Source organism: Callithrix jacchus, chromosome 11 (assembly GCF_049354715.1).
Source record: "Callithrix jacchus isolate 240 chromosome 11, calJac240_pri, whole genome shotgun sequence".
Taxonomy (NCBI): Eukaryota; Metazoa; Chordata; class Mammalia; order Primates; family Cebidae; genus Callithrix; species Callithrix jacchus.
In genome coordinates this window covers 1617305-1637239 of record NC_133512.1, presented here as the reverse complement: position 1 = coordinate 1637239, position 19935 = coordinate 1617305, and the positions used below count along the sequence as shown (strand labels likewise).

Genomic DNA, 19935 nt, shown 5'->3' with positions numbered 1-19935 from the left:
GAAATGCATTTTTCTTTTGCAGCAGCAAGGAATTTTAGCTAATTCAGAGAGGCCTTATGCCCTATAATTTGGGATTGTTATTCAGATTTGGCTAAGTCAGGCAGAGTTGGTCAAACCTGATGTAAGAAAGACCAGAGCAAACAACAAAACCCCCAACATTATGATTAGTGAGTGCTCTACTAGTAAGAAGAAATTATGACCAGATCGATTGCAACATTAACCAAGATGAAACCCCAATTCAGCTACTCACCCAGGAATGGGTCTCAGGCTGAAGGCTGCTCTCTATATTCTAGAAGCAGGAAAACTCAAACTTGCCTCCCCTATTGCAAGGGAGCTCAAACTCCAGAAAGGCGTTACCCTGCCTTCCATTGACATGGAAGTAGGAAAACCTGCCTTCCTTGTTGGAAGCAAGTAAAACTCTAGAAAAGGAAGAAGGAAAAACTCTAGGAAAGTTTATTTTACAGCAAAATAAACTTTGGATTTCAATCAAATTTTGGGAGATCAGGGATTCTCTGGAGAAAGGAGAGCTCCCAGGCCTCAGCTGAAAGATAGCTAAAAGCTGGAACCAAATATTGACAGATTTGTCAAAGGTCAGGGCCACCTATACTCAAGAGTCCCACCCAATCATTGCCAATTTGTAAACCAAAACGTATCTAAGACAAGTCTGAATCAATTTAGAAAGTTTATTTTGCCAAGATTAAGAACACACCTGTGGCACAGCCTCAGAAGGTCCTAAGGACACATGCCCAAGGTGGTTGGCTTCCAGCTTGCTTTTATATATTTTAGGGAGATACATCAATCAACACATGGAAGATTTACATTGGTTCAATTTGGAAGGGTGGGACAACTCAAACGGGGAGGCTTTCAAGTCATAGGTAGATTTAAGCATATTCTGATTGGCAACTGGCTGAAAGAGTTTTTATCTACAGAAAGGAAAGTCTGGGTTCCAATATGGGGTTGTGGAGACCTAGGTTTTATCATGCACATGAAGCCTCCAAGTATCAGGCTTTAGAGAGAATAGACTGTAACTGCTTCTTATCAAATGTAAGGTCTGTGTTAATGCTGGAAGGGTATAACAAAGTAAGTCCAACCCCCATCTGGCTCTATGGCCTGAGCCAGTCTTTTCAAGTTAAATTTCAGGGTGTCCTGGCCGAGGAGGGAATCCACTGGGATGGTTGCAGAGGGGGCCTTTGATTTTATTTTTGGTTCATAAAGCCAATACTATGACACCACGTTTTGGAGAAAAGAAAAGCTTTTCATTGCAGGTTCCCCAACAAGGAGACAGGGGTCCAGCTCAAAGCTGTCTTCCTGTGCTGGCTTTAAGGCAGGACTTTTTTTTTTTTTTTTTTTTTTAAGACAGAGTCTCACTTTGTTGCTAGGCTGGAGTGCAGGGGTGCAATGTCAGCTCACTGCAACCTCCGCCTCCCGAGTTCAAGGGATTATCCTGCTTCAGCCTCCCGAGTAGCTGGAACTACAGGCACGCACCACCATGCCCAATTAATTTTTGTATTTTGAGCAGAGACGAGGTTTCACCATGTTGGCCAGGATGGTCTCCATCTCTTGACCTCGTGATCCACCCGCCTTGGCCCCCCAAAGTGCTGGGATTACAGGCGTGAGCCACCACACACAGCCAACGCAGTCCTCTTATCAGAAAAGGTTAGGGGGCTGATTCTGGGATTAGCCAGTGATGGGTAGAAGGAAAGGGAACAGCTGGAAAGTCCCTCAGGCATGCAAAATTATCTCTTCATGTCTCTTCATGGGTCCCATATGCAAATTCAGGGGGAGTTAGTATGAAACAGGGAGCTAGTATGAAACATGTGGTGGAAATTTGGGTTGTGATATCACCAAGTTTATTCTGCGTATACTCATCGGCCATATTGGTTTTAACCAATTTTAGCTAATTTCATTCTCTTAGAAGGGGAGGGAGTTTTATTTCAGCAAGTTGTTTCTTATTTATTTTTTTGTTTTGAGACCGAGTCTCGCTCTGTTGCCAGGCTGGAGTGCACAGGCGCAATCTTGGCTCACTGCAATCTCCACCTCCCAGGTTCAAGCGATTCTCCTGCCTCAGCCTCTCAAGTAGCTGGGACTACAGGCGTGTGCCACCACACCCAGTTAATTTCTGTATTTTTAGTAGAGATGGGGTTTTACCATGTTGGCCAGTATGGTCTCGATCTCTTGACCTTGTGATCCGCCTGCCTCGGCCTCCCAAAGTGCTGGGATTACAGGCATGAGCCACTGCGCTCAGCTTAGCAAGTTGTTTCTTACTTGCCATCCTGCGAACTCAAAGATTTCTGTTAGCTATTGCTTTCTGTAGCTCTCTGGAGCACAGTTTCAATGGACAGACAGTGTACCAGCTTTGGCCTATGTTTCTGGTTCCAGTGAACAGAAAGGCATCAAACCAAGAGAACACAGGAACAAAGAGGTAAGCTACAAAAGTACAGTTCTGCTCTTGAGCACCCTCTACAGGATCCTGTCCAGGGATACAGGAGAAGGCAATGATGCTCGTAAGCACTCTGTGCCATTTTGTGCTCCTTCCCGCCAGCCCTCCTTTTGGTCAAGTTCTAGTCCCACCTGCTTTGTGACTCCTGGTAGTTTGCTTTGTGGTCTTTAGTGTCCTCATTGGTAAAATAAACATAACATCTCTAATCATGGGCATTCACACTCTGAGGTAAATGATGGGAAAGGGCTTTCAACAATGTAGCAAGGGAAAGAGACTAGGGTACTGACTTCCCATTTTCCCAATTCCTGTTTCAGAACTGCTTTCCTAGGCCCCAAGCCCCTACCTCTGTTAGCCCCTTGATCAATTTTTGCCTATGGAGGAGCAAAACGACATGGCATCCCAAGAACAAGGACTAATAATTACATACCCATTTATTTTATTTGCTACTTCCCAGGACCACTCTTAAACCGAGAAACTGGGACCATTTCCCTGATTGGTGGGGCATACTCACTGGAACAAAAGGGAGCATGTATGTTCCATAATAGACATTCTGTCAAGAAATGTTCCAGGGAGATAGATGTACCCCTCATAATAAGCATTCTGTGATGGAATGTCCTGAGGAGATAACTGCTCATCTGCACATCTCAGTTACTCATTTTGACTCCTCTGGACAAGTGAGTTTCTACAGCGCTCATTTGGAAAAATGACCAGAAAGCTACCTCCAATTTCTCGGCCTCAGCCCCAAGCTCCATTTCTTTATGTTCCTTCCCGCTCTCATGTTTCAGCCCTTTTTCCTTCCCTTACTCCTAAAACTTCCTGCCGTAAGCCTCCTCTCCAGGGCCATCCACGTTGTTCAGTCTTCCAACCTACCCGTTTGCCCCAGCTGACTAATGTCACTCCTTCCCAGAACCCTACCTCCCTGAACTCCCTGCCCAGTTCTTCCTCTGTTAATTCCAGAGCATCAGTGTGCGACTGCCCTGCTCGTCAGGCACCCCTTTTCCACTGCCCCCCTATCTTTCCCCCTCACCCTCCTCAAAGTCCCTCTTGTTAGTCCACTGTACTCTAGTCCCCACATCCCAGTACCCACCCCCTGCATCTTATCCTAGAGAAATACCTTCCCTCCTGTTGGGGCAGTTCAGAATTGCCAGGACTGTGGACTCCCACAAGCAGACCTGATGGCTCACAAATCTCACCCTGGTGAGATGGGTTCCCTCCTACTGGGGCAGTTCAGAAGTGCCAGGACTGTGGACTCCCACAAGCAGACCTGATGGCTCACAAATCTCACCCTGGTGAGATGGGTTCCCTCCTACTGGGGCAGTTCAGAAGTGCCAGGACTGTGGACTCCCATAACCGGACCTGATGGCTCACAAATCTCACCCTGGTGAGATGGGTTCCCTCCTACTGGGGCAGTTCAGAAGTGCCAGGACTGTGGACTCCCATAACCGGACCTGATGGCTCACAAATTTCTCCCTGAGGAGATGGATTCCCTCCTACTGGGGCAGTTCAGAATTGCCAGGGGACTGTGGACTCTCACAACCAGACCTGATGGCTTACAAATCTCAAGCTGGGGAGATGGGTTCCCTCCTACTGGGGCAGTTCAGAATTGCCAGGGGACTGTGGATGCTCACAACCAGACCTAATGGCTCATGAATCTCACCCTGGAGAGATAGGTTCCCTCTTGCTGGGACAGTTCAGAATTGCCAGGACTGTGGATTCCCCCAGCCAGACCTGATGGCTCACAAATCTCACCCTAGAGAGATGGGTTTCCTCCTACTGGGACAGTTCAGAATTGCCAGGACTGTGGACTCCCACAACCAGACCTGACGGCTCACGAATCTCACCCTGGAGAGATGGGTTCCCTCCTACTAGGGCAGGAGGTTCCCTCCTACTAGGGCAGTTCAGAATTGCCAGGACTGTGGATTACCAGAAGTCTGACTTGATGGACGTAGAAAATGCAACACAATAAACCAACACTTAGCCTCAGTAAGTAACAAGGACTGTTTATCCATGACCAGATCCTGGTTATCTTATTACTAACTGTATTTTGCCTTAATCCTCATTTTCTTAACCCTCTTTAAATTCTAGAGATTACCTTTTTCTAGACAGCTTTTTTTTTTTTTTTAACACAGTCTCACTCTGTTGCCCAGGCTGGAGTACAGTGGTGTGATCTTGGTTCACTGTAACCTCCACCTCCCAGGTTCAAGCTGTTCTCCCATTTCACAGTCCTGAGTAGCTGGGATTACAGGTGTCTGCCACCAAGCCTGGCTCAATTTTTGTACTTTTAGTAGAGATGGGGTTTCACTATGTTGGCCAGGCTGGTCTCCAACTCTTGACCTCAAGTGATCCACCCGCCTCAGCCTCCCTAAGTGCTGGGATTACTGGTGTGTGCCACCAATCCTGCTAGGACAGTCTGTTCCTTTCCTCTCCTGTCTAGTCAGTCAGGATACACAAGCCTCTACCTTTGGAATTGGTTTCTCCATGGAACTTGGTCTGTAACCACAGAGCAAACCATAGGACCAGTGACAGAGAAAGATGAGAGTGAGGATTGAAAAATTTTAATCTGTTCTCAAGGATGTTAAGTTCCGTTGATTTGCCCTAGGTTCAAGTCAATGCAAGAACAGGTGACCCCTGAGAACTCACACACAGGGTACAAGGCCCCTGCTATATAGAGGGGACTGAGTTTTGTTTTTCTATTGTGTTTTTTGGGTCTGGTTTCTCCCAGACTTCATTTTTCTTCATCCTAGAATTCCAGAACCTTGCCAGGGCCTTTCTACCTTAAGGAAAGTCTCCTGCAAAAAGAGGGAGGGGCCCCTCCAGTGCTTTAATCAAAGTTGAGGGTTGAGCTTCCTTCTAAGTTAGCTGCTTCTACCACAGAAGGGGAACCGTAGCAGAGTCTGGAAGGCACAAGCATGTGCAGATGCTGCCCAGGTGATACCATCTGAGGACCAGATATTAAAAAGAAGTGCTCTCCTCAAATTGATACTAAGATTCAATACAATCTCAATAAAAATTCCAAAAGATATTTCTGCAGAACCTGGCAAGCTGATTATAATTTATATGGAAATGTAAAGGGTCAAGAATAGCCAAGACTCTCATAAGAAATTATTCCTTACCAGGTATCAACACTTATTACAAAAATTATAATAAGATAGTGTAGTACTGGTGCAAGCACAGAAAAACAGACAAATGGCACAGAATACAGAAACAGACTCAAACATATGAGATACTTTAATACCAAAGTAGCATAACAGAACAGTGGAGACAGGGCTGTCTTTATATTCAATCAAGTGGTCTTACGTGGACTGGATACTCATTTATTTCTACCTCACAATTCATCCAAAAAATTATTTTCAGGTGGAACATAAATAATGTGAAATGGTGAAAACAATACATCTTCTACAACTGCTCTGCCCATGTATGAATACTGAACATTTGAGACGTGCTCGTAAGTAAAATTTGCACTGGATTTTAAATATTTAGTAGGAAAAAACAATGTGAAATATCTCAATTTTTATACTGAAACTTTGAAATCTTAATTTGGATTGAGTTAAATAATACAATATGAAAATTAGCTTTATCTGCTTATTTTGCTCTCTTAATTTGGATACAACAAATTTTAAATTATGTATTCAGCTCACTTATCTAGAAGGTAATATAGGAAAATATCTTCAGGACATCAAATTAGTAAAAGATGTCTAAAATAGCATTTGAAAAGCACTAACCACAATGGGAAAGACTAATATATTTGACCACATTAAAATTTTGGTGTAAAAAAGACGCCATTAAGATACTGAGAAGGCAAGCGACAGGAAGGGAAAACAATTTGCAGCACATATAAGTCTTAAAGGGCTTTTTTCAATAATATAAAAAGAACGTCAACAACTGAAGACAATAGAAAAACAGGAAAATATTTGGAACAGGCACTTCACAAAAAGAGGACAGCCCAATGACCAAAAGATCTATAAAAAGGGTCCAGCCTCATCAACAAACCAAAAAATGTAAAGTGAAACAATAATGAGATGACACCACATACCCACCAGAATCACTCTAATTAAAAGGATGGACAATGCCCAGTGCTGGTAATGAGCATGAAGAACACTAGTGAAGTTCATGGGTTCCACTAAAGTCTGTAAACATTAGGCTACTTGCCCCAGCTTACACGCCTAATAACAATTTTTGAATTATTTTTTTTCTAAAGTATATACTGTTCAAACTGAAACTTACATTTTGATTCTCATATGGTAAAAGAGACAAAAGAGAATTTATCAGAGCCGTAAGTATAAAAAAAATTAGGAATATTGTATATAAAGATCCTCTGCTAGAGGATAAGAGAATGATTTGTACAAAATATAAGGTGGAATGATAAAGACTGGTTTTCTGAATGAGATGATATAAATGAAATACTATCTCCAGGTTCTTGAAAATATAGATGTCACCTAAGCTACAAAAACCATTTTTCTTACAGGAAAAGATTAATTAGAAACTTCCTAAAAATGGTCAAATCAATTGATTTATTTAATTAAATCAATTTATTTAACTGATATGTTAATAAACTTTCCCCTGGCAATCTTTTATACATCAGTTTATGTTTAACATTTCATTTTTTTTTTCATTTCAATATTGAACTTTTATGGCACAATAAAGAGATTCTAATTTCTGGGAGTGCATCACATGTACCAAAGGGAACCTAACACATTCCTAACATCACCAGTGAAGGCCATGGAGTGGACATGGGTTTCATTAAGAACCTTACGAAGGCCAGGTGTGGTGGCTCATGCCGATAATCCCAGCACTTTGGGAGCCAAGGCAGGAGAATCACCTGAGCTCATGAGTGTGAGACCAGCCTGGACAACAGCGTGAAACCCTGTCTCTACCAAAAATATAAAACGTAGTTGGGCGTGGTGGCACACACCTGTAATCCCAGTTACTTAGGAGGCTGAGGCAGGAGAATCGCTTGAACCCAGGAGGTGGAGGATGCAGTGAGCGAAGATCGTGCTACTGCACTCCAGCCTGGGCAGCAGAGCAAGACTTCATCTCAAAACAAACAAACAAACAAAACTTTGTAGCCATTTTCACATTACGAACACTCAGCATACTCTGTCACAATGAGCATAGTGGTATAAAGAAAACGCAAGTGCAGAGGGCCATATTTCAAATCTAGTTTTTGTTTTTTGTTTGTTTGGTTTTGGTTTTTTTTTTTTTGAGGCAGAGCCTCCTGTTGCCAGCTGGAGTGCAGTGGCGCCATCTCGGCTTATTGCAACCCTTATTGTACCCTCTGCCTCCCGGGTACAAGCGATTCTCCTGCCTCAGCCTCCTGAGTAGCTGTGACTACAGACATATGCCACCATGTCTGGCGTGTGTGTGTGTGTGTGTGTGTGTGTGTGTGTGTGTATGTGTATATGTGTCTGTGTGTGTATGTATATATATATATATATAAATTTTTAGTAGAGATGTAGGTTTCACCATGTTGGCCAGGCTAGGCTCGAACTCCTGGCCTCAAGTGATCTGCCTGCCTTGGTCTCCCAAAGTGCTGGGATTTTCATTATGTGAGCCAATATGGGCGTGCCAGGCCCATATTTCAAATCTAAATGAATATCTAGAGTTTATTCAGAAGTCACACTTCTGACAACCTAATTACCTACAACAGTGCCAAGAGCCAGAAACAAATGAAAAAAACATCTATCAGCAAAACCAGCTACTTTAAAGCTCTTAACAGTATACCAAGAAAGCTTTAGGTTTCCTTTCAAAACCCATGACTGATTCATTTTATTTCACATAACAAATTCAGTAGACGTGGGCTCCCAATCAATGGAAGAAAAGCATCAAATAAAGAGAAGGGAAGCTGAAAACACCACCATCACTATAGATAGTGTTGACTCTGGGAAGTAAATACCAACATCTCTGTCATCTCTGTTTGGCCAGCATGGGAAACTGAGAATGCCATAGTACGAGTGACATTTGTTCTGAAGAGAGTCGCCAAGACTAACCTAAATTGTGTTCAGTAAGTTCTGTTTCAAAATCCATTTTAATAAAATCTTCACCAAAAAATGGCTACAATGAAGTCTTTTATACTTATGAGAAAGGTGCAAAAAGCCACAAGGATGTTCTCTGCAGTGCTATTCAAAACAGTGAAAAATCAGAAAGTCACCTAAGTATCTAAAAAGGACATTGGTTAAATAAATAACAGTATTTCTACAAAATACTACATAGCAATTTTAAAACATAATTCAATTATTTACTAATATAGAAAAATACTAATGGTATAGTTTACATGAAAAAGATAGGCCATGAAACTTGATTACAGTTTGATATACCTTTTTTCTTTTTTGAGACAGGGTCTTACTCTGTCACCTAGACTGGAGTGCAGTGGTATGAGCTCGGCTCACTGTAGCTTTGACCTCCTGGGCTCAAGTGATACTCCTGCTTCAGCCTCCCAAGTAGCTGGGACTACAGGCAGGTACCATCATACCTGGCTTTCTTTTGTTGTTAAGCAAAGATAAGGTCTCCCTACATTGCCCAGGCTGGTCTCAAACTCTTGGGCTCAAGCGATCGCCCCATCTTGGCCTCCCAAGGTGTTGGGATTATAGGCATGAGCCAGTGTGCCTGGCCAGTACATATTATTATTATCATCATAAATGTTATTTTCAAAAATACTGAAATATCATTTAAAAACTGCCGAAAATATCAACTTAGAAAACAGTCTCTAAAAGTATCTTAGCCAGAACCTGAGTTCTTAATCCATATAAAATCAGAGCAGTCTTAAAATTAAGTAGGTTAAGTAAGTAGACTCTTCTCCCTATACATCTGCATCTTCCTCTTCCATCCCTAGTAGATTAGGGCCCTTCTGCAGTCTTCCCTTTAGCAAAAAACTACATTCAGCAAAAGATATGAATCCTATCAGGGACATGAAGGGGATGATTACTCACGGTGTATTTTACTAGGGATCAAAGGTTTAAGGCAAACAAAGAAACTAGGCACATCCTTGCTAGCTGGGAGGACCCAGAGAGGAGGAAGGACTCTTCCTGGTATTTCTAAGTTTTAGCTCACAAGTTGACACCCACTCCACTTAGGCACAACGCCAAAGCCTGAATGAAAACTATTCCACCGTTCTGTCAATGCTGAAGCCCTGCTAAGTCAGAGATTTTCATAATTTCAGCATATACAAAAAGCATGGCCAAAATCAGGAAAAAACATCTACCAAAATATTAAAGTTGAAGAAATAAAAGTGCTGTAAAGGGCCAGAAAATGCGATCTTGTTTCAGAACAAAGTTTCTGTAAAACTAGTAGCTAAAAAGAATCTTAGAAAGTTATTCTTCCCTAACTGCTAACCCTCCAGTTTTCTTCTTTCTGGTTCCAAAGAACTACTTATTCCGACAAGAATCAAACCAACCTTCAGAAATCTTTCGTTATTGTCAACACAGGATTCCATTAGCAGCAGGTGCCAAAACAGGCTTGTCAGTAAGTCATCTGTCATCAAAACCTGAATCACTCAGGCTTGAGTATAGCTGTATCACCCCAACATAAACAATCCCCCAATAGCAACCATCCCAAAATTTGCAATGCAACATTCTGCTACCACTAACACAGAAACAGAAAACGAAACATCACATGTTCTCACTTGTAAGTGTGATGAGAACACATGGACACAGGCAGGGGAACATCACACATTGGGGCCTATGTGGGGGTGGGTGGCAAGGGGAGGGAGAGCATTAGGACAAATACCTAATGCATGCGGGGCTTAAAACCTAGATTGATGGATGCAGTAAATCACCACGACACATGTATACCTATGCAACAAACCTGAATGTTCTGCGCATGTATCCCAGAACTTAAAAGTAATATTTAAAAAAAATGTGTAATTCTGCTTTTTTTGTATTAGAAATAGTCTAGTAAATCCAGTTTATTGAAGACTTAAAACTGCTAGCTATGGAATCAAAACAATAAACTATCAGAAAAGTGGTCAAAAATCAAGTAATTATTCCAACTTTCTATGATACCACTTTGGAAAATAACCTATTCCCTGTAAACCTGAGTAGTTGAAAAAGTTCTAACTTATTCATGAGAAAGCCAAAGAGTTAATGTGATACACATTTGATGTTACTTAGCAAAAAATTACGGTTGTCAGTCGTCAGTGCTGCAGCCCTGCTAAGTCCAACAAATATAGTTTACATATTAGAACAAACAAAACTCTGGAATACACATTCTATAACAAGCCAATTTATACAGAGAAGGTGTCCATAAATTATTTCACACCAAAGGGTCTAGTGTCAGATAAGTTTTTGTTTGTTTTGTTTGAGACAGGGTCTCACTGTCGCCCAGGCTGGAGTGCAGTGGGGAGATCTCAGCTCACAACCTGTGCCTCCCAGGTTTAAGCAATTCTTCCGCCTCAGCCTCCTGAGTAGCTGGGATTACAGGCACGCACCACAATGTCCAACTAATGTTTTATATTTTTAGAAGAGACGGGGTTCTGCCATATTGCCCGGGCTGGTCTTGAATTCCTAAGTGATCTGCCTCAGTTGAGCCTCTCAAAATGCTGGGATTATAGGGGTGAGCCATACATTATTATCCCTTATTAAATGTTAAATTATCCCTTGTTAAATATTAAATTTTAAATAATTCAGTAAAAAGTTGAAAAGAGGAAATATTCTGAAATGACTTTAAATGTCACAGTAGAACTCAAAAATCACTTAAAATATTCTAAATGTTAAGTATATCAGTAAACTAGAAAAATCACCTCTAGAAGCTAACACGTTATCTACAGAAGAAATTCACTTCCACAATTTATCCAAATAGAAGTGGAAAAAAAAGATCAAGTGATAAAATAAATGTTCATTTAAATTTAAATGAAGTAATTTTTCATGTAAAATACATTTGAGGACTTCAAAGGTGGAAAAAGTGCAGGAAACAAGAAACAAGATGAACTAACATTTTCCACAAACCTAGTCTTCAACCCAGCGGTATTGGAAGATGGCTTTCACTTATGACATGAGGTCCATGTCAAATGGCAAAGTTATGTTCACCAAGCAGACTGCTGAAAGGCATCACTTTTAAAACAAAGGTTTTTTACTTTAGTCACTTGTATTTAAATGTTACAAATTACAATCAAGTATAGGAATTTTCCCTATGCACAATCTCAGTGCACAGAAAGAACTGATTGTAACATGACCCACAATTTTGAGTACTTGGAAGAGCAGTCTAAGTACCCTCACACAAGTTAAATCCATACAAAGTCAGAGTCACAACTCAATGAGCTTCACCCCTTTAATCCTTTACACCTGGAAGTAAAATAGCAAAGTGGAGAATGAGGTAGCTGATTAATCTATCCTGGGGCAAATCTTACTTTTAAGTAGAGCCTCTGAAAACACCTGATGTACAGGTTGTAAAGAACAGACTCTAGACCAGTCATTCTAAGACTTATGCACATAACCCACACTTTCCGAAACTCCTTTTTTTCGTTTTTTCGAGGAGTTTTGCTCTTGTTGCCCAGGCTGGAGTGCAATGGTGCGATCTCAACTCACTGCAACCTTTGCCACCTGGTTTAGAGCGATTCCCGCGCCTCAGCCTCCCAAGGATTATAAGCGTGCGCCACCATGCCCGGCTAACAGCTAATTTTGTATTTTTAGTAGAGGCAGGGTTTCACCATGTTGTCCAGGCTTGCCTCAAAATCCTGACCTCAAGTGATCCATCCACCTCAGCCACCCAAAGTGCTGGGATTACAGGTGTGAGCCACCGCGCCCAGTGCCAAAATTCTTTCTTTTGAGACGGGGGTCTTGCTCTCTCATCCGGGTTGGAGTGCCAAATCGTGGGATCAAAGGTCACTGCAGCCACAGCCTTCTGGGCTCAAGCAAGGTTCCCACCTTAGCCTTCCGAGTGGCTGGGACTACAAGCGCGCTATCACATGCAGCTAATTTTTTTGTGGAGACAGGGTTTCCCTTTGTTACCCAGGCTGGTCTGGAACTCCTAGGCTCAACTGATCCTTTCGCGTCAGTCTCTAAAAGTGATGGCGTTACAGGTGTGAGGATATATTTCGAAAATTACGAAACTTAAAACACAAACACAATTTTTTCACTCCCATCAGTTTTCTGTTATTCCCTGGAGAACTTAATTTTTGCGAATAAGTCTTCTAAAATATTACGTTTCCTGTGGAATACAAGAAATTAAATGCTTCATTAGCTAGTGCTGGTAACTTTTTTTTTTTTTTACTAAAAAAAGCATTTCAATTAACTGTTCACTGGCACATTATGACATCATTCCCTTCCAGTGTTTGCTTGCTCATTAAATAATCCTGTTTCTATTTTATTCTATTGCCTTCAATACATAAATTGCAAATATTCCATTTCAGATGCTGGATTAAAGATTCAGTGAGGCTGCTGAAAAACGTCTTTATATTTGAACGGTTTGGTCGGTAATACGCCTTCTCTTACTGCAATTGATCTGGAGAGATCAATCTCTCACCAAAAGGCGACTGCAATTCATCTGGAGAAGATGAAATCGCAAAACTGAGGCCCAACGGGAAGGTGGAGGGAAGGTCAGTCCACAGCCGTGGCTACCGGCACAGATCCCAGGGCTTCCATCAGATAAACAAAGGAAGCCGATCTCCGCACGGAGCCTGCATGTGCTTCAAGCTACCTGAGGCATTAGTGCGCGAGCCCCCTGAGCCTAACGCCTTGAAAGCAGAGCCCAAGCACGGACTCTTTCTAGACTCCCATACAGAATATGTGGGAATATACACGCTACACGGACCCCCAGAAAGCCAGCGGAGACGACGGACCGGGAAGGGTGTGGGCCCGTCTTGCACTCCTTCCTCCTACACCAAGGCAGAAGTTAGAAACCTACACCCTACACGTAGCAACTCGCTCCTTCGCTGCTCACACGCGTTTTTCAGGGGCTGCGGGGGCCGGGCGTCAGGTGGAGCAGGTGGGAGGAGCGAGGCGAAGGGTCGCCTCCGGTGGGGAGCACTGCACCACGCGAGCTGAGCACACGGAAGCAGGGCAGGGGGCGCCGAGAGGGGTGGGGGGCCCTTCCTCACCTGGCAGCCCTTCTTGTGGTGAAAGCCGACCACCACGATGTGCAGCACGGGCCCCCGGGGGGCGCCATCCCCGCCTCGCCCGGTCTTCTCCATGGGCGGCTGCAGCGGTTCCGCACGATGACTTCGACCGCCAAGGGCAGCGGGTGGGACGACCCCACCGTGTGCGGAGAGCCGCGGACTCCGGGTGTCAGCGAAGGTAGCACATGAGGGCTGCGCAGGGAGCCGGGAGGAAGCTGAGCAGCTCCCACCGCCCCCTGGGCTGCGGCCGCCCTTCCCACATCCGCTTTCGCAGCTTCCGGATTGTCACGTGACGCGGCGGCCGCAGGGGGCGGGGCGGGGCGGGGCGGGGCCTGGAGGGATTTGACGGGGCGGGGCCTGGAGGGATTTGACGGGGCGGGGTCTGAGGGGCCGAAGTGGTGCCTGGGACAGCGGGGTGGGGCTAGTAGAGGAGCGATCGACCGGACGGGGATGGGACAGGGACTGGACGGGGACGGGGCGGGGCAGGGCCGGGTGGGGCCTGACCCGGAGGGGCGGGCTGGGGCTTACAGGACCCGGGCAGCTGGGCTGCAGAGACTCTGGTGTCCGCGGGACGTGAAGGTGCCGCCTGGCACACCTGCTTTTTCCTCCCTGGGTTCAGCCTCGAAGCACTTCCTTCTGACCCTCTCTTTTTCCTCCTTGAAGTTTTCCCCCTTCCCTCTTCCTTTCTGCTTTCCTTCGGTTTTCACATCTTCTTGGTTCACTCTCCGAGTGCCCGGTTCTGTGACTTCTTGCCTTCGTCTTCGTGGCCTGGGGGATCTCCATTCTTACTCTGAAATACATGCTAACATGTAGGCCTCCTGGTGAGCCGGCGTGTCTGTGTATTCAGCCTTTAAATTACTTGCTTCCCTTAGAATTCTTGTTCGTTCTAGAGTTCTTTTCCCCTCATTTAAATATTATGTGTAGGAATCTGAGACGCATTTAAAACCTGAAATATCCTTGACAATAAAGGACGTTTACTTGGATGCCTGTAAAGTGATTATTCTAGTCCTGCGATTTTAAAAGAATGTTGTTTTCATTCATCGCTTTTGGATTTAGTACTCTGGTCTGTACAAAATGTACGGGCCCTGTTGTCACCAGGGTTTTATAATTCCTTTACTGATTGTACTACAATTGTTTTTTTAAAAGTCGTGCATCATGTCAACTTAAAGTAAATAATGCAAATACTAGCAGATTTAACAAGTCTTATCTAGGGCAATTTTCTTTTTCTTTCTTTTTCTTTTCTTTTGAGACGCAGTTTTGCTCTTGTTTACCCAGGCTGGCATGCAATGGCGCGATCTCGGCTCACCGCAACCTCCGCCTCCTGGGTTCAGGCAATTCTCCTGCCTCAGCCTCCTGAGTAGCTGGGATTACAGGCACGCGCCACCGTGCCCAGCTAATTTTTTGTATTTTTAATAGAGACGGGGTTTCACTATGTTGACCAGGATGGTCTCGATCTCTTGACCTCGTGATCCACTCGCCTTGGCCTCCCAAAGTGCTGGGATTACAGGCGTGAGCCACCGCGCCTGGCCCCATCTAGGGCAATTTTCGAATAACCTACAGGATAGTTGTCTGCTTCAAATAGAATTTAAGATTACTGCAGTAACTGGCAGTTAGTTACAATTACTAGCTGCACATTCCTTACTTTAAACAACCTTAACATTTGATATTTTACACTTCTAGTCTTGAAAACTAAGGAGCTCCGCTCTAATCTAAGCATAGCTGAGAAAAACAGTAGGCTTCCTAAATCAAAGTTAGTTTCTATGATTCAGTGGAACTGTTTTAATGTTAATACTGTAGACATTTTTCAAGATGTTGCTATACATTTCTATATTACAATATTTTTGGCATTGGCTCAGAAGACTGTTAAACTATACTGCTCCCTATATGCAGAATATATATATATGTGTGTATGTATGTATATATATATATATATATATATATATTTTTTTTTTTTTTTTTTAGACGGAGTTTCGCTCTTGTTACCCAGGCGGGAGTGCAATGAGGCGATCTCGGCTCACCGCAACCTCCGCCTCCTGGGTTCAGGCAATTCTCCTGCCTCAGTCTCCTGAGTAACTGGGATTACAGGTGCGTGCCACGGAGCCCAGCTAATTTTTTGTATTTTTAGTAGAGACGGGGTTTCACCATGTTGACCAAGATGGTCTCGATCTCTTGACCTCGTGATCTACCCGCCTCGGCTTCCCAAAGTGCTGGGATTACAGGCTTGAGCCGCCGCGCCCGGCCCTATGCAGAATATATTAACTGTTTTTAAAAATATATTAACTCTTTTGAGATGTCAACTGTGTGGTGTGTTAACTATTAATATTTTCTTTATATAACCTGTCTTGATATTTTGGCATGGCTAAAACTATTGTCTAATTGAACACCTTTTAAAGATATATATAAAAACAGGGCCAGGTGCAGTGGCTCATGCCTGTAATCCCAGCACTTTGGGAGGCTGAGGTGGGCAGATCACTTGAGGCCAAGAGTTGGAGACCAGGCTGGGCAACATGGTGAAACTCTATCTCTACTAAAAATACAAAAATTAGCTGGGCATGGTGGTGTGTGCCTTTAATTTCAGCTACTAGGGAGGCTGAGGCAGGAGAATTGCTTGATCCCGGGAGGCAGAGGTTGCAGTGAGCCGAGATCGTGCCATTGCACTCCAGCCTGGGTGACAGAGTGAGACTCCATCTCAAAAAAAAAAAAAAAAAAAAAAAGAAAACAAAGAAGTTTTACTGGGAAAATTGAGAAAGAAAATGAACAAGGGAATTTCCAGGATTTTTTCATCTCTAAATATACAGACGGGGCCATTTAAGAGTGGAGGTGGGGCGTGTTGGCTCACACTTGTAATCTCAACACTTTGAGAGACCAAGGAGGGTAGGTCACTGGAGTCCAAGAATTCAAGAGCAACCTGGGCGATGTAATGAGACATCATCTCTACAAAACATAATAAAAAGTAAATAGCCAGACTTGCTGGTATGGGCCTGTGGTCCTGGCTCGCTTGGGCCCGGGAGGTTAAGGTTGCAGTGAGCACACCAGTGCACTCCTGCCTGGGCAACAGAGTAAGGTTCTGTCTCTAAATTAGTAAGGAAATAAAGTTTAAAATATGATGGGGTGTTGCTATGTTGCCAAGGCTGGCCTCAAACTCCCAGGCTCAGGGGCTACACATGCCTGCCAACATGCACATTTTACATTTACTTTTTTTTAAATCCACACAATGATTCCCATTGGTACATTATGTTTTAAATTAGTTGTATTAATGTAGAATAAATTCATTAACATATTGTCCACAAGGACAAATGTCTATTGAGGAAATAATAAAAATTCTCATTTAACTCAGGAGAAAATCAGAAATACCTTTTCCAACACATAATACATCGAAGAGCCTTTGGTGGTTACATGTATTTTATGATAAATTATAAATTCTATTTTATGTCTTCTACTTAAGAAGACTTAAAGGGAGAAAAATCCTTGAGACATAGAGGTATGACATATTTTCAAGTTCATAGCAACTCTCCATTTGGAATTGGCCTGTTCTTCCTTATTGTGTCTTGCCTCAGAGAAAATAATAAAATAAAAATACCACTCCTTTCCCAAAATCCCCATTAATTCTACTGTGTAAGTGAACTATACATAGCTTCTTTTTTACAGATACTAAAGAGATTATTCTTTATTAGTGGCATTCAACATTGCTAATGTTCATTCTGTTCTTAGAAAACTTCAAGCTCTGACTTTCTTAAAATACATTTTTCTAATTTTTAAAAACTCCATCAAGTAACAACAATATCTTGAATTTGGTCCATACTGTCAGTATGATATAGTGCAAATGAAATAGGAATAGGGATAGAAAAGGAAAACCAGGAAAAGAAGGGGGTTTCAACCAAACAAAGATTGGAAAAAAAGGAAGAGAGAAAGAAAGAAAAAGAAGGAAGGAAGAAGTGTCACAAATTTGGCATTACTTCCTATTTAAAATCTTAGTAAGATTAAGGAGAATGCTGATGTGTGCAGGGCTGATGGCCCACAGGGTCGTGGGGTGTGCCTTATGCTGTGCTGAGGCTCAGGGTCCAAGAAATAAAGAGACAGGACACAGAAATACAAGGAAAACACAGCTGGGCGCGAGGGGCCACGCCACCTATCAGCGGAGTCAGGTGAGGCCCCGAATGTCCAGAAGTCTGAGTATTTATTGTGTATAGGTTAGGGGGCAGGGCAGTGAGTGAAATCATTTTTAAGGATAGCGATAGGGTCATGAGCAATAAAACATGGGGTCCACCCCCATTAGGTCACCTAGGCCAGGAGGTGGACAGTGCACAGCAAGGGGCCCATTCCCATGAAGGCAAGGGCCGTGCGCAGTAAGGGGTCCACCCCCATTAGGTCACCAAGGTTGAAAGTGGGTCGTGCTCAGTAATGAGCGTGCAGTATGCAATACTTCTATCTATGGGCAAACTACTTCTAAGAAGATTTATAGGAGGGTGCTTTAAGTCACACAGCAGTGACAGAGCTGTCAGGGTTACCGCCACCTTCTGGCAGCTTCCAATGGGTTCAATGGGAAGATGCTTTTCAAGCAGCACAGTATCAAGAGCTGATAGAGTTCACAGTCACCAAGGTGGATTGCCGGTCTGAGGGCGGCCTTCCATAAGAACTGGAGCAGGGTCCTAGAACTCCTTTATCAGGAGGAGTGGCTCTTGCCCCAAGCCTGCCATACAGCGGGTGTCTTTACGATACTGAACGCTGCCGCCTGGGCCATGGATTCTTGTCCTGGCATAACTGTTTTCCCTTAAATCATGCTCTGCACTGTGTCTGCTCTAGGCATTCCTCTGATTATAAGCTGCTTATTCCTTAATTCATGCTCTGTACTGTGTCCACTCTAGGCATTCCTCCGATTATGAACTAAGATATAATTATAGGTATATCTGTAGGGAAATATCCTTTAGGCACTCATACTATCAACTATTATATGATTATGTATAGAGGATTTTATAAAGGGATTCTTCAAGCCCTAATTCAATAAACTAATATATGATTATATAAAGGATTATATAAAAGGAAATAGCTGAGTAGTAACGCTATAAACTGAGATATTCTTCAAGCCCTATGTGTGCCAGGGATCTGGTTAGGTCTCCTTCCTCGGTGTCTATATGGGGGGTTACCCACAATGGGTATGAATGAAATAATGAGACTCAATTAAAAGAGTATTTATTAGACCCTACAGGGTGCTTGGAAATGTAATGTGCACAGTGTATTCAAATAAGAAATTGCTTCCTAACAGTGGCTTATGTCTGGTTATAAAAACAAGATGAATGCAAAACCAGCTAGCAAAACCATCTCTATGTAGCTTCACTTTGATCCAGCCATCATGTAAAGTACTAGGAAACAAAGATAAGTAGCAACAGCTCGTGTTTAAAAGGGCTTAGTATGTGCCAGCTCCTGTACCGACCACGTTTCATAGATTATCTCAGTTAATCTTCACGATAATTTTATGAATAGATACTATTATCCCCATTTTTTCCAATGGGTAAATTGAGACTTAAAAAGTTCAAATAATTTGCCCATTGTCAACTGACCATGGAATTTTAACCAGGCATTTAATTCAAAACTAAGAAACTGTAATCACATAAACTACTGCTTCCCACAGTTCTCAGCCTTGGGGAACTCAGCCCATGAAGGAATGATGGGTGCTTAATGACCATTTGTTGTATGAACAAATGATTCTCTTTGTGGCTGCTCAAGTTTCTTGTTCAGGTCCCCGCCCCCCCGCAACAAGTTTTGCTCTTGTTGCCCAGGCTGTAGTGCAGTGGAGCGATCTGAGCTCACTGCAACCTTCGCCTCTGGGGTTCTAGCAACCTGCCTCAGCCTCCTGAGTAGCTGGGACTACAGGTGCATGTCACCACACCCAGCTAATTTTTGTATTTCTAGTAGAGATGGGGTTTCACCCAAGTGGCCAGGCTGATCTCAAACTCCTGACTTCAGATGATCTGCCTGTCTACACCTCCCAAAGGGCTGGGATTACAGTCGGGAGCCACCAGCTCCGGCCTAGATTGTTTAGCTGTAAGTTCCAAGGATACAAATATAAAACAGACTAGGGCAGATAATTTATTTGCTTTTTATTCTTTTCAAAACGAAGTGCAAAGCATGATTTTCCGTGTGGTGATGTTAACATATAATTCAGAGTGACATCTGGTGGTTGCCTGTTAGACGATAATTGTTGAAGAAACAATTTAAAAGCCTATAATAAATAAGACTACTAGACATAAAAAGATGAGAACGATGAATGAAAGTAGTAAAAAATTTAAAAAACATATTTTAAATCCTCATTAAAGAAAAGTTTTTTAAAAATGCTAGTTGCAGATTTTTTAATTCACTGTACTTTTAAAAGAAACAATAGATTCTTTAAGAAAATGAGTAGTTTTAACGAAAATTGTAATACTTAATTGATGGCAGGAAATATGAATTG

General features: G+C 42.9%; 1 protein-coding gene across 6 annotated transcripts in view; it reads right to left on the bottom strand.

Moving 5' to 3' along the window:
• AVL9 (AVL9 cell migration associated) overlaps positions 1 to 13745 on the bottom strand; it is an 82049-nt gene extending 68304 nt beyond the window's left edge. For all 6 annotated transcript variants that reach the window (XM_009002006.5, XM_002751308.7, XM_035253122.3 and 3 more), the window contains exon 1: positions 13470 to 13745. In XM_009002006.5, the coding sequence (XP_009000254.1) occupies positions 13470 to 13562 (93 nt within the window). In that variant the 5' untranslated portion in view covers positions 13563 to 13745. The remainder of the gene's footprint in view (positions 1 to 13469) is intronic.
• Between the last annotated feature and the right edge of the window lie 6190 nt (positions 13746 to 19935).